The sequence below is a fragment of the Diadema setosum genome, chromosome 5 (assembly GCF_964275005.1).
Source record: "Diadema setosum chromosome 5, eeDiaSeto1, whole genome shotgun sequence".
Lineage (NCBI taxonomy): Eukaryota > Metazoa > Echinodermata > Echinoidea > Diadematoida > Diadematidae > Diadema > Diadema setosum.
In genome coordinates, this window is record NC_092689.1 from 10,387,026 (window position 1) to 10,402,903 (window position 15,878).

Below are 15,878 nucleotides of genomic sequence, written 5' to 3' on the forward strand. Positions count from 1 at the left end.
ATAAGATAACTCAACAAGTGTATGTGTGTGTGTGTGTATGTGTATGTGCGTGCCAGAAATAGATATTTTGAATGAGGCAGTTATGAGTGTATCAAGTGGGAATTTCTGATGTGACGGCTCTTTGTAGCACTCCGTGGGATGATGGGATGATGTACCTTCAAATGATACTCATGCCATTGTAAGGACCCACAGTGCATTTTGGGCCCATGCTTAAGAAGAGAAAATGGGTACAATTGGCATTATATGAGACTATGTTTTTCTTACTGATTATGGAATCATGTTCGCTAATATGTAATGACTGGGACTGATATTTCTTTTTGAGTACACTATGGATGTAAACCTGAACAGAAGAGGGGTTAAGAATTAGCTAGTAAAATACAACAAAATAATACATTTAAATAAAAAAAAAGCAACAAACGAAGCAGAGACATTCATGTATTGTTTGTATCTGTGTAGGTTGAGAAAGAAATTGTCATGAAGATTATTCAGGATATGTTTGTTTTTCCTGTCCCTCATTGCCTTTCCCCTTCGGCACACAGTAGCAGGGGAAAAAAATGGTCTTCTTTGTCTGAAAAGTTTACGCTGCTTTTGATATGAAATCATGCATGCCGCAGGTCGTACAATGTGGGCAGGGAAGTTCCTGTGGTACACGTATGAGGAAGATCGCTCATGTGAGTGACTTGGTGCATCAAAAACAAAAATATATTACAGATGTTTGTGCCATTTGACATTTGCAGAGGGGCCCTGTTGATGTCGAGTGTTCCACTTTTTCAAAAATAGCTTCCAATGTTTATGTACACGTATTTGGTTTCTGATTATCTACACCCGTGTACATGTATGCCATATATTTAGCAAGTCTAATTTTTTGTGAATCAGGACTTCCTGACAATTCTGTGAGTGGTTAGTGGAGTTTCGTTCTGAACAGAGAAAGAGATATACAGTGTATGCATGCACATCACATTCATGGTGGGATTAGAGTGACGATTTTTGCACGCTTTTGAATTCGGAAATAGCACCTCACTCAAGTAATGCACGAAAATATAGAACCTTGCAAAGTATCTGATGTATACTGTATTCATTGAAGCTTTGAAGTATTGAAGCAAAACGGGATTATAAGTTCTTTGCATTGTATCAAAAATGAATTGTAAAAATATTTAGTGTCTATTGTTTATAGGCCCCTACTGCCTTGCATGGTTTGTCAACTGTACAATGTGATAAGAACTAACCAAGCAGTTGGTTACCAATATGCCTGAGGATTTACCTTTATTCGCAAACAATATTTTTTTTTTTTTTGGGGGGGGGAGGGGAGAGGGGTGTTTCATTGTAATTCCAGTGATAACCAGTGGTAAACATTTTTTTTTTTTTTTGAAATAAGCAATTCCTAGTCATATCATACTGACAACACTCTTTGTTCTTTTGGGTTTTTTTTTTTTTGTGTGTGTGTGGGTGTGTACTTTTCTACTCATAGGGACCAGGGCCCCGTTTCATAAAAGATGTAAGGATGTCAAACCTTTGCTGGAATGACAACTTCCAATAGCAACAGCCAGTCAGGAAGCTGCATTCTTGTCGTTACCATGACAATAGTCATTCCAGCAAGAGTTGTTATCATATCAGCTTTTTATGAAATGGGGCCCAGATGTCTGTAATTCTAATTAACCTTTAACAAAAGGTGGTTATCAAAACTAGCAGGTACTCTGCACCCAAAGTGTTTAACATACAAATTGTAGTGTTATTCAAATGCCAGGTGGTGCAATTATTGTAATCACCGGTGATATATGCCGGAATTAGATCGGCTGGTTAAAGAAGGCTACTACCAGGAAAAGGCTGCCATGATCATACCATGGACCTAGCTGTTACATTGTAGGTCCATGATCATACAGATGACAGCTTGTAGGGGCGAGAACAAAGAGATTATGATGCAGGGAGTTAGAGCTCTCTGCATATATTGCCTCATCCCCTCTACCCACCCCTTACCCCCCCCCCCCCCCCCCCAACAAAAAAGGAATGAAAATTCAACACTTGGTTTAGTATAATGGGTTACTTAAAGTTCTCTGAGAGTATTTGATTTTACCTTCAACTTGAATCTCACCACTGTGGCCATTGTCACAGTATCACCACCAGCATGACGCAGATTTGGGCACACAGCCTCTTGTGCACAGTAGCCACATGCACTGCGTGGGTTTCTAAAATCAACTGTAATTGGAAAGCATACATTTTTTCCCCCATGAATTGTATTAAAAGCAATGTTCTGTTATCATTAGGTATTACTTGCAGTTCTTCCTTTTTGACATAGATAGTTTCCTTTGTAGGAATATACACTAGTTTCCATGGGCAAACATGATGGAAGTTCCACTTTAATGTTATCATCTTTTAATAGCTGTTTGCTGAGTGGTACTTTACATAATGCATTGCAGTACCTGATCTGGCAAACTGTTAAATGATGTTAAGGTAAACAGAAAGATAGAGGGAGGGGAATGTGAAATGTTTACATTCTCATATGTTTATGAGATAAATGATTTTGATACTCATCTTAAACTCAACATAGATCCAAGGTGAGAGTTCGGGATCCTCGCAGAAGGCAACCTCCAAGCGACCCAAGAGTGCCAACTTCCGCTACCGAGGCGTCTTCGGCACGATATGGACCATCGTACGCCAGGAGGGTCCGCGGGGCCTCTACAATGGCCTGGTGCCGGGCCTCCAGCGCCAATGTGCTTCGCGTCAGTGCGCATCGGGCTCTACGACTCCGTCAAGGCGTTCTATGCAGGTGCCCAGAAAGTCGGTGCGTTGGTGGCTGCTGCCGGTCTAACACTTCCCTATCAAATCAGGCCCCCCCCCCCCCCCCCCCTCAGCCAAACATCCCCCTTCCTCTCCCTCTCCACCCTGTGATACTCTTTCAATGAAGTGGTTATGCTACAATAACGTAGTTCCACCACATTAAGTACTAGTAAGCTAGCTGAACATTATCACCAAAATGTTTCTGCTCTGGTCATCAAATGTGATGTCTTTGTTTGGCCTATTTCTTTTTCGGACAGGCTGATTTCAAATTGTCTTTGTTTAAATATCATAGTCCTGTTTTACACGACTTGAGATGAGAACTCTGGATTGGAATTATCATAGCGTGAAACCAGAGCATTGCTCTCTGTAGAAGACTACAGATTGTACATCACTGAGTAAAGTCCAGTTCAGCCTTTGGCTCAAAATTCTGTTTGTCCAGCCTTGGTCAGTCAAACACATCCATGCTATTATGATCACTGTAGACGATTTCTTGATTTCTTCGTCTAGAATAGTAGGCAGTCAGTTGTTTTTGTGTGCTCTTGTACTCTTGTCGAACAAAGCTCTTATTTGATTTAGATGACCCTTGGATAAGGTGCAAACAACATGTAGTCATAAAAGAGATTGAAAAGAATAGGGTTAGCCTAGAGAAGAACAAATTCAAAGTTTCAAATCAATTGTAATAAAAAACAAAAACAATGCCCCCTTCCCCCCACCCCCACCCCCCCAAAAAAAAAAAAAAAAATGAAAAAGTGTGGGCTTTAGCCTTGTCAAAGATGGGCTGACTTCTGTAAATGCCTATCCAGTTGTGAGAAAGTGGATATTGAGGATCAAAATCGTACTTCAAAAGAAAAGTTCCCTGCATTTATTCGGCCTGATCCATCGCAGGTAGAGGCACTCTTTCAGCTTCATTCATGTAGAACAGTTTCATGATGCTCCTGCCTTTGGTTTCCCCCCTCTTTCCTTTCGCTAACAAAAATACATTGCAAATTGTACAAAGTGTGCATGGCTTCTCAATCATACCCCTGTCATCTCCTGTGGCATGCAGTAGCTCTGTTCTCCACCATCAATAATCTCTATTTTACTGTAGCTTTAAAATCTACTTCTCATATTAGCAATATAGATAGTCCTGCTTCTTCTTACATTGTGTATTATGTGCATGTTGACTTCTTTCTAGTCTCACTGTCTGCTGTTGTTAGCTAGTGTCTTAATATAAATTTAGATATCCCTTTCTGTGCCAATGAGTTGAGAGTATACAAATGATGCACAGGATAGAGTGCGTTAGTGTAGGAGTAGCGCACGCGAGGGTATTTACAATTGTGAAACAGGCACGAGGCGAAGCCGAGTGCATGTTGCACTACATTGTAAATACCCGAGAGTGAGCTGCGTCTCCACTAACGCCACAAAATAATCCTGTGCATCATTTGTTCTATAAAATGGGTCGAAAACTAACAGCATTTTCACGTACCTTTGTGGGTCAATAGTCCAGTCAGCTACATGTAGCACTCGCTCGAGAGAGTCGAGTCAAGCATGTCGCACTCGGAAATCCCGCACATGTAAGTACAATGTACTGTACGTATAAGAGTACTGTATACGTACGCCACATTATGTTATGCACACAAGAAAGGCCGGCCGGCATACGCAGCCCGAACTAGAAGTTGTTTACAGGTATTGACAGCGCGTTTAGTAGCTCGCGACGCACTTGTAACAACTGATTGAGTGCGCACTGGTACTGCAGTGCAATGGTACTAAAGTAATCAAAGCCCATGTGACTAATTTCAGCGCTTCCTATTGGCTACGTTCTTGAACCCATTTTATAATGGACAAAGTTCACACACATAAACGTATGGACAGGGTATCGGGATCTCACTTCTATAAGGAAGTCTACTATCCTCATAGTCTGATTCAGTTGTTGTTTTCTCCTTTATTTCCTTTTCTTCTCTTTGAACTTTCTTTATTCAGCTGTTGTAGTGTCCATTTCTGACCCCCAGAACGGAGAAAACAGATCCTGGTTTACTAGTTGTGGCTGATTTTCTGAAACCATGCTAATCTGTTTACTTTCAAGAATTTTATGCAAGTCACTTTGAGGTAGTTCTTGGGTTTCTGTTTGTTTGTAACTTTTCCTCTCATTGGAAAATCCAGATAGATCCAACTAAATCACAAAACCATATCATTGCTGTAGTTTAGCAGTGTGTCAAAAAAGAGAAAAGAAAAGCGAGTATCATAAAAAAAAAAATGCAGTGAAACCCTTTCATGTCCTTTGTAAGAAGCTCTGTTGGTGGGAAAAAGAGAGAAACAGACATACGTACATACAGACAGACTGACAGACAGAAACACCATGTGCATTTTAATGTCGTCATAATTTGTCAGTTCCTGAGCTTGTTACATCAAAGAAGGCTTTATTTCTACTTCACCCAACCCTAAATGATAATGTATATGCTCAGTATATGCCACCAAAAAAAAAGAAGAAAAAAAAAATCTTTAGCAAGAACTGCTATATTTCAAGCAAGGAATGTTGTAGCCAAATACAGTAATGTAACAATGATTATTTTATACAAACATGCATATAGAGCACACATTCTGTTTTTTTTTTTTTTTTTTTTTTTTCTAGGGCTATTAAACCCGTTTTTTTACGGGAACCTGGTTTACCAGGTTCCCAAAATGAAGACAAGGGTGCCTGCTTCAGTGACCTAAATCCATGTTTCTTTGTGTTAAAATGCTCAGAAAAGTGGGTTTGATAAAAAGATCAGAGTTTATTCTATCAGGATTTGTTTTCCTGCTGTTTAAAAAAGGGGGTTTTACAGTATTATGTACCTTTTCCTGATTTAGTGTTTTGCTTGTTCTGCTGTAAACTCATACGAACATGTACATAATGATCAAGGCTGAAATCAGTTAGAAATGCGGGTTCGCTGACCCCAGTCACCTCATTCAGGTACCTGGTTTTGTGTAGAACAAAAGATTCTGAGAGCTCATCAGCGCACGTTCTATTCATACCTCGCACCCGATCGATATTTCCATTGCTCACGGGCACATGTAGTTGACCGTAGAAAGGGGGACACAATGAACCGCTTGACTGCCTTCAAACAGCTGTATTACCACCTGTGTGCCTCTCTGTCGACGGGCGAAAAGAATCTCGTTTGGGGGCATTAAAGGCACTCAGAGAATTGCGAAAGGAACGGGTTAATTTCATGCACTAATTTCAAGACAAGAATTACAAGTAAATATGTTTCATGTGTGTGTGTGTGTGTGTATGTGTGTGTGTGTGTGTGTGTGTGTGTGTGTGTGTATGTGTGTGTGTGTGTGTGTGTGTGTGTGTTTGGGGGGGGGGGAGGATGGAAACAATGATGACCAGTTATTATTCCCACTCACATACACTTGGACGCACACAAGAGAAGTTGTGCCAATTGTCAGTGCAGAGATTTTGCCAATTATGTGTGCAATACCCGTGAGCACAGTGAAAGCAGATTCGAGAGACCTACATCGTACAAGTTGGTCCGTGGTGGAAGAAATGCCATCCATGCATGCAGTGATGTCTTTCACACCTCACTGGCTGATTGTCAATCTGCACAGTGCTTACTGTGTCTGATCAGGGAGGTGTAAAGACCACCTCTCTGGTTTGATCTCTGATTGTTAGTCGCTGAAGCGGATGACTTGTTTGTCAGTCTCTGAAGGTCACGCCGCTCTCAAGGACGAATGGGCAAAGAGGATTTGGGCCGAATTCAAAGGGCATTGCCTTTGACTCGACATGAATGCATCTGCTCTTCAGGGAGATGGGAAAGAGAGAAGCGTATGTGTGTGTGTGTGTGGGGGTGGTGTTCTGTATTTCTTGTGTGTTGCATATTTAAGTGCCTTCAACAATTTTTTGGGGTGGGGCACATCAGGGATACTTAATTTTGTATGTTTTGTCACACGAAATACCATGTGCTATGAAAATGCTGTGTTAGTACATTTTGCATTTTATCATGTAAAGACAGTGATAATGAAATGGAAGCGGATGTGAATGTGTGTGTTTGCAGATATTAGATGATACGTACTGATGGCGACACTAGGGATAAACATCAGCCTGAAGGCTAGATGGTATCATAGAAGACATCACTTTTTATACAAATGACGCACAGGTCTGAGTGCGTCAGTCGGAATTGTGTGCATAAGGTAACTATGGAATGCTTAACCCACGAGGCGAAGCCGAGTGGGTTTAGGCTAAATTCCATAGTTACCGCATGCACACTATATTCCGACTGACGCACGAAAGACATGTGCGTTATCTGATTTATAGAATGGGTAATTTTCTTGTCAAAACCCATTTTTCTATCGTGTAACCCAATGACAAAATTACTGGATGCATTTCCTTTTGGCTTGCCGTAAACGGGCATGCATACCCGTACTTACCATTTTTACTGGATGCATTGCCAGCCATGCATCAGTTTTACTGGATGCATGGCCAAGCTGAGTGCGCGAACGCTTGCTTTAGTGCGCGAACCTTTGTTACAAGTACGCGTACTCTTGCTAAGTGCGCGATAACATGTTTACCACTGTGACTCAGCGTGCGTGCGGCCAGTAGAAATGAACACATAGCTCTCGACCAATCAGATCGCAGGATTCTCGCTACCCATTCTATAAAATATTATGCAGACTTCTTCACTACATGGAGAGAAAGATACATGTACAATGTAGCCTAGTAATCCTTCAATTTTGAGTAATGCAACAATATTCCTTCTAAACCTGATGAAATGTATGTAGCTAATCATGTAACGTGGATATAGACATCACTTCGTGCTCTAAATAAATGAAGAGATAGATGGGAATATACACATTAACACACACGCTATCACCCATGCACACTCAAATCTTTCCTATGCCAACAAATTCTCTCTTCAAGTCACAGTGACATTCAGTACCAGCCCTTTTTTGTTGGAGATTATTTTGTGTCGTTTTCTATTTCTTCCTTTTGGCTTCTGACCTATATATACTACCAGCCAAAGTTATGCAGATGCATCAATACTGTATTACTAGCAAGAAGTGCCTTGTGTAATCTAGCCTCTGCAATGTACCCTCATTATTTTGTATTCTGAACATTTAATCCATAAAACTTACTCCAGGGCAAGTACGGTGTAGGACAGATATATGTACTGTCCATGCTATCTTATTTTGTCTGGTTTACTTCCGTGGAACATTTAAGAGTTCAAATTCCAGGAGGCGGCCCATGCTGCTGTTTGGAATATAACAGCACATTTAAGTACTGTTGTAGCCTGGGAGAAGGGAGAAGAAAATAGCAGAGAAGGATAAAGGCATACGTTTTTTTATGCCTCCGCCAGAAGGGTGCTGGAGGCATTATTATTATTATTGTTTTTTTAATGAAATGAAAAGGGTACTGTTTCTTTCAATACTCATGCCTGACATGCAAGACAAAATCTCGGTATGTACAGTAGTCATGTTTTAAAGTGTATGTTATGTTCCTCATTGGAAATACAATGTACAGTGATATGCAGTAACAGCATATCACTTGGAGCAGTTACCTTCCTTGACTTGTGTGACAGTCCCTTGTTGAATAAACATTTTTTTTTTCCCTTGTACAGTGGATTTCATTGCTCAAAGAAGTAGCCACATTTATATTTACATTTCTAGTTATTCTGAATTTCACAAACCAACAAATGGGGAGGGGGCAAGGTGTCTTCTAAGGTATTGATTTTAGAAGAAACTGTGTCCAAAGTTGGTAACTCAATCATGTATTTGACATTAATTGTGGCTTTTGTATGAGCATTGATAATGAGAATGTTTGTTTTGTTTTTGTTTCTTTCTTGTTTTCTGTGTAGACTATGGTGGTGTGAACATTCTTACGAGAATCTGTGCTGGGATAACTACAGGGGCATTTGCTGTGACTTGTGCCCAGCCCACCGACGTGGTCAAGATCCGCATGCAGGCTCAGGGTAATGCCGAGCTGACAGGCGCCCCCAAGAGGTACAGCGGTGCTATGAATGCATACCAGACCATCGCCAAAGAGGAAGGAGTGAGGGGCCTGTGGAAGGGTACGTTTGCGTTTCTCACAACACCAGGGACTCTGAAATAAGCTCGAAAGCATAAACTTAAAGAGCCGATACTATGACCAAATAGTACCTTCCCAGTTCAGCATAATTTCTAATTGCAAAATGTTCAGAAATGGCTTATACACTATACCAACATTCTCCTTGTCAAAACTATATAACATATGTGCCAAGGCTGAAGGCACCCAAAGAGAGCTGCCCCATAAAAACTAACATCTTTTATGTCATTGTTCAAATTTCCATCAGTTTCACTTGACAAGGTCAGTCTCGTGACGTATCTACTGTGTGTGTGGGATTATGAAGGACTTGAGCAATTTCCATTAGTTTCACTTGTATGAGAAGATATGATGAAGATTCATTCATCACAGCAACAGAGTGTTTATGCACCTGCCAAAGAAGCTCCATGCAATAATTATCATTAAGAACTTTCAAATGATACAGGCTTGTGTAGTGTTTCAACAACGATGCCCGCGTTGTTGAACATGTCACAAGGTCAGTCTTGTGACATACATATCTACCATGTGTTTGGGATTATAAAGGACTTGTGCAATTGACCTTGGCTCTCTGTCAGTCAAGGGCTATTGCACTCTGGAAGCATGCACCAAAAATAAGTTCGAGGGCAAAAAGACTGCATGGTTGTTGAGTTTTATTACTTAGAGTACTGTGACAAAGACTGCTTTGCCCATTCGTGTGCTACAGAAGTCAGCCCAAAGAATCAATTTCCTGATTTGTACAGTAAAACCGTTATCTTCGATGTTTTTTTTTTTCGCCTGTGCTGTCATCCCTAACTCATGTGGTTACCCAGCAAGGTCAAAGGTCATGTGAGTTAAAAACCATAGATTTAATACACCAAATATATTTTGTCTGTGGAAACATTTTTTAAAAGAAGGGAATTTCAAGCTTTGTTTTATGGTGTCTTTTTTAACATACAGGCACCATGCCCAACATTGCCCGAAACTCAGTGGTCAACGCCAGCGAGGTGGTGGCCTACGACCTCATCAAAGAGGCCATCTTGCGACGCAGGTGGATGAACGACGAGTTCCCCTGCCACTTTGTCTCCGCCTTCGGGGCGGGGTTCGTGACCACCTGCGTGGCCACTCCCGTGGACGTGGTGAAGACGCGCTACATGAACTCTGGCATGGGCCGGTACCGAGGGGCCATGGACTGCGCCACCCAGATGTTCCGGAAAGAAGGGCCGTTCGCCTTCTACAAAGGGTGAGCGAACTTGCCGGTGGCATGTTTGAAGGATGCTCTGAATTTCCTCATAGACTATTATCATAACACCAACACACCTCGGCTTTGGCCGCTTGTCACAAATTGTCTATCATACAACAAGTTTTAATGTGACATCATACTGCACCATTTTGTGCTGAAAAACCCCCTCCGTATGCAGTTTTCTGGTGAGACTCCAGAACTATTCTTAGGCCAAGTGGGAATCTTAACTCTCATGAGTTTACCATAAATAAAAAGACTAAAGTCAAACAAATAGAACACTTACAATCTCAAAATCGACGGACTAAAAATGAGAATGTCATGAAATTTTCAAGTTTGTTATCCTGTATTTACAAACCAGAAATATGAAAAAGTACTGCCGAGTACTCCCTCTTCATACGTAGAGTTCAGGTGTTATTTGCAAATGCCACCACTATAAACAAATGGTGTACATTTCTGCCTTTCACCTGACCAAAGTCAAGTGCAAGTTCATGTGTTTTGTCATTCTTTTTTTTTTTAAATCTTAAATGGCTTCATTGCTTCCATTTCTATTCACCCAGATTCACACCACAGTTCCTGAGACTTGGCGCCTGGAACATTGTCATGTTCGTCAGCTTCGAGCAGCTCAAGAGAGGCATGGTGATGCTGTCCACCCAGAAGAGCTAGGATGAAAAGAGGATAGGATGCGTTGCCATGGTGATAAGACTGCTCTTTGCCCCACCCCCTCAATGTGAGAACCTGGCTGGCAGTCCCTTTTGCGCTTTTCGCCAAAATCATGAGCCGCGAATGATGCTTTCTTAATCAATTTAGCAGGAAGACGTGATCTACGAGGCAGTGATAATGATTGGCAAATCGCACTTCAAGGACTTGTAGATTTGGCATCCACACCCGAGGGCTCTTCCATTGCCACTTGCCCACCAGTGACCCCATTCATGGAGATATTCTTCATAGCAAAGCTGATGAAAGAAGTGAAAGTGGTAGTCTCACATTCAGCAAGCAAATGTATTAGAAAGATGACTCTTTTTTTTTTAAAGACTCAAATCTTGATTGAATATGTCTCTGGTATGAGAGAATGTAGAAATATCAATTCTTTCTATTATGGTCATTATCTATTAACTTTTGGTATGAAGGATTTCTAACGTGTTAATTTACAGCCTTTTTTTTTCTCTCTCTCTTTTCAATGGACTGTGAGGGATATGTTTGTTTAAGTTTTTAGGAAATGGGCCATTTGTTCAGTCTGGTGAATTATCGAAAACTCTGAAATTGACCAGCCTGAATGGGCAAGTGCTTGTGGAAGAAATACAAATCTGCACGGATGGAGCCTTGCATGCTGTACAGTTGACTGCTCTGATTATGTTGCTCTGTTGTCGTTGGCCTGCGCTCATGCAGAAATTGTTGAATATTAGACAGTGCAATTAGAAAAGCTGTATGATGCTACATGTATGACTGGGTCATATTGAATACCAAAAGCAATTTGTTACTGGTGCGTGTTGCTGCATGTAAAATGAATACCTGTTCGACGCAAATTATGTGGCGGTTGCTGGGCAGTTTTTTTTTCTGAATTTGTTTTTGTGTTATTGGCCCATTAAATTTTGCAATCTTGCAGACGTAACCAAAAAAAGAAAAGAAAAGAAAAGAATTATTCTGTTTTATAGTGAAAATATGAAACGTAAGATTATGGAATGCATAAATTTCATTTGGCTTACAGGATATGTTGTACATTGCTCCTGTAATTACTAGCAGTATTACTCTCATGCCAGAACAATGTGTATAACCATCATTTTAATCACATTGCCAATATTGTTGGCAAGACATTACTGAGCCAAACTGATGAATATTTTGCTGGCATTTAAACTCCACGATACATAGTAACGCAGACCATGTGCCAACTGATCTTTGATGAGCGAAAGACCTTGTATTATCCATAAACCAAAGCTGGAGGAGGGAGATGTGTGTACTGTTACCTCCTTCGTCGCCTTCAGGGCACTGTGAGAATCTTTTTTTGTTGGCTATCGTAAAATAGTTAATATGGTTGCCACGCAAAGTCTGGAAGAGCCAAGACTAGGTACACCAGTTTACTAAATTCTTGATGGTAGTGCTTTGGAGGATTTGCTTGGCAGTGCTTCCCAATCCCCCAGGAATGGTCTTACAGTTGGGGGCTGTATGTATCTGGACATCTGTGACTGCAGCATTCTGATACTTGATTTAATGACTGTTCTTTACACTGATATTATATTTAAAAAGAAGGGAATGGGAATGGGCAAAAGCAAGGTGACTGGGTGAAATACAGTGATGCAAATTGCATGTCTGGACAAGATGGAGAAGTAAACTTTCTGTGAGGGTTAAGCTTATATAGACAAGACTGGATGAACAGATGAGAAGTAATGAAAAGAAATGAAATGATAAAGGAATGGAGCACTCTGAGTGAAAATCTTGCACAACTTTGTCCCAAGAGGGAAGAAGTTGCATATTTTGTGATGTGCGCTGTGTGGAAAGTGGGATGGGCTTGCAACACTGCTGCAGATGTACACAGGATGTCGTCATGGAAACAGATGAGTGGAAGAAGAGATGCATCCATGCCAAGAAGAGGGGGGATTTAGTCCCAAGACTGGGATGGTTCCAGAGACAGGAACAGCCGGTATCGAGAGCAGGGACATGGATTTATCAAAGTAAAGTCAATAGAAGAGGATGAAAGGGGTGATTCCCCGGAGACTTGATAATGGCAGATGAGTTTAAAGCAATTTGATGTAATGAGGGAGAATTTCTGAAATAATAAGATACCATCTATCAAAAGTCTGAATGTTATGTTTAGTATGACTATATATAATTTCAACTTCTTAAACTATTGGGTTTGGTGGCAGATTTATCGATGATTGTGTACTTGTAAATATGAGATTATTTTATTCTGCTATGAAAGCTGGGATGAAGTTGTGAAAAAAGTATATGTACAAGATTGGTGAGATATAGAGATCTGAAACGTATGTCAAGTGAAAAATTGTGATTCTCGTGGTAGTACTAAGTGTAACCCATGTCTACTGTGTACTGTGTACATGCAATCATGTTGTCAACATTATAACTCATATTTCATGTCTCCAGAGGATGTAGTGTTGTAGTACATGTGTAAGTGTAATGGTGCAACTGTGTATCCACTATTGCAATATTAATAATATTATACACAGCACTAACACCTCAAGAAAAGATGACTGTGACACTACTGCTTTGGTGCCTTTATTTCAAACTTTTTGATATCAACCAGAATGATATATACTACTTAAACTGCTGGCCAGGCACTGTTCGAATATTTTTCATTCTTGAAAAAAAAAAAAATGGGAAGAAAGCACACAAAAAAATATTGATATCTTGTGGAAAAGCTTCTGATTGATACACCACACCGTAATAAAAGTGAAATTATGAAAAGAAAATTCAACATTTTGCGCATTTTATGAGAAGTGCATGTACAATTGTATTACTGTGGAACACCTGTTTTTGAGTTGATTAAATTTTGCAAAATCTGGCAAGAAAAAAACCCAACATGCTTTCACAAATAAAGAGACTCTGGATGGAATGTGGCTATTCCCTGTGTGTAGCTTTTGAGCCGAATTTGGTGCACATAGCCATCCATCTTGATGAATATTTCATTTATTGTTAAATTCTTTGCACGACAGCATGGATACGAGTGTGCCGTACTGACTATGCTTGTGCACAATCACTTTTTGGTCTCCGTTTTATTATTTCGCTGGAGTCCGTAGAGTGGTTGCCTATTTATATTTTTCATGCCTCTCATTCACTTCATTTGTTATTGTCGTGTGATATGTTTTGATAGGCTTTGCTAAATGAGTAGCGCCAGAGCAAGATGCTGACCGTTTCGTTGTGTCACACTGCACAAATAGTATTCATATTATTTTTTTGTATAAATCTGCTTTCCAAGTTGCTGTTATGAATGAGATGGTGAATGTATCAAAAATTGTTTCTTTTTGTTTTTTCAAGCTGGACATGCTTGATATTATACGTATCAGTTTGATACTCTTTGCTTTTATCCAATGGGACAGGGTATGAGTGAATTTCTGTTATTATTATTATTATTATTATTATATTACGGTAACAATATTTTTGTGTTTGCCCGCATAGTTGGGCGAGAACACATCAGTTGTTCTTGTTTTGAATGTGGTTTTTATTTTGGTAAAGCAATAGTAAAGGGATTGATTATGATTTGCACAATACATTTTGTTCATCGTTTTAAAGGGGGAGAAGGCCATGCAATCTCAGCTGAAGAGAATGAGGTACATTGACGATTCCTTTAATATTCACAATATTCAGGTTTCTTTAAGTTTTTGTAAAGTTCCTGCAATCTTTCTCCACTGGTTAAAGTTACACACAGCAAAATATCCTCCTCCCCTTTCTGAAATGTCCAGCATCATTTATATTTGATTGATTTATTTTCTCTTTTGCACATCCCTGTTCGCTGGCAGTTCGTTAGATTTTTAATCAACTACCGGTATAAACTTTTTGGGAATTCCAGCCCATGGAGGGAATTTTATGGATGAATTCCATAGCAAAAACAAAAACAAACAAACAAAAACCAACCACAGTCACAACACACAAAATATAAGATCTTAAGACAGCACAATTCCTTCAAGGAGCTTAAGTGATAAAGACCCAGACTATGCCTGTCAGAAGAGTTAGACAGGGTGCGTCCTGCACAAAGTTAATTTGGATTTTAAAATATTGGCAGTGGAGTTGAGGACGTGAGGGATTAGTTTACACCTCTTAATTTGCGTCCTCTGCAAACCAACGCCGGTCTTGAATACCAAAATGGCTTCCACATGTTTACAATGTACTGAATTCTCTGCAGGTAAACATTCCACTTGTCATTTCAATTTCACCTCACTCATAGGTTACACCCCTTAAAAATATTTACCCCCTTCCCCCTCCACAAGACTATGCCTCTCTACCTCACTGACACAGAGTGTGGCAGACACACAGACACACATACACACACAAATACAAAGAAAGAAAAAAAAGAGTATGACTGGTACAGGAGTGTTCAATTGTGTCAAAGTCTGTCAGTCACAAGACCTTCTGTTTCTGAGAAGAGACGGTAAAAGCAAGTTTTGACCTAGCTTTGTTTCAGTGTTTTGTCCATTGATATTGTGGGCATATAGTGAAATTTCAACTCAAATAAGGCATAGCCTTCCTCCAAGACTGTATCTCAATGTGAAAGTATGTGAACATGTTCAGTTATGTCTGTGAGATTGTTTCAGAGATGTGGTCATCTCATAGGACCCATTATACAACATGGTTTAATTCGCTGTCCCGAGCTCACTGTAAAATGAAATTTTTAAAGATATGTACAGAAAATTGCTTGTAAATAAGATTAATTATAATATGCATTGTATGCATACTTGCAAAAAAGAAAATAATAAATGCTATATACATGTCATACCACCTTAACAAGGAATGAGATCAGTGTGTTGAATTAGTCTTGTCATGTACAGTATCAAAAAAATGTAATGATTTACCATTGTGTACAGCATGGTAATGTCATAATGATAATGAAGATAATGATGATGAAGATGAGAATGATAGCGATGATGATGATGATGACGACAACGGCTTGATCATGGACGGGCAGCATGCGTATGTCACTTTCATGATAGAAAGCAGTGTTTTTCTGACCTTGATGGTTTTGAAAGCCTTTCATACCGATTTTGAGGCACATTTTCAGTGAACACATCCCGAGGGTGGACTATTCAGAGTGGAGTCATTAACATAACGATCATCTACATTTTCAGGTGGACCATCTGTAATCAGAGTGGAGTGGTAACCATGGCAATCACCCACATTTTCAAAAGG

General features: G+C 40.0%; 1 protein-coding gene across 1 annotated transcript in view; it reads left to right on the forward strand.

Moving 5' to 3' along the window:
• LOC140228581 (dicarboxylate carrier UCP2-like) overlaps positions 1–15,470 on the forward strand; it is a 34,001-nt gene extending 18,531 nt beyond the window's left edge. Inside the window, 5 exon segments of the mRNA XM_072308811.1 lie at positions 2,546–2,702; positions 2,705–2,779; positions 8,586–8,798; positions 9,746–10,028; positions 10,586–15,470. Coding sequence (XP_072164912.1) covers positions 2,546–2,702; positions 2,705–2,779; positions 8,586–8,798; positions 9,746–10,028; positions 10,586–10,691 — 834 coding nt within the window. The 3' untranslated portion in view covers positions 10,692–15,470.
• The last annotated feature ends 408 nt before the right edge of the window (positions 15,471–15,878 follow it).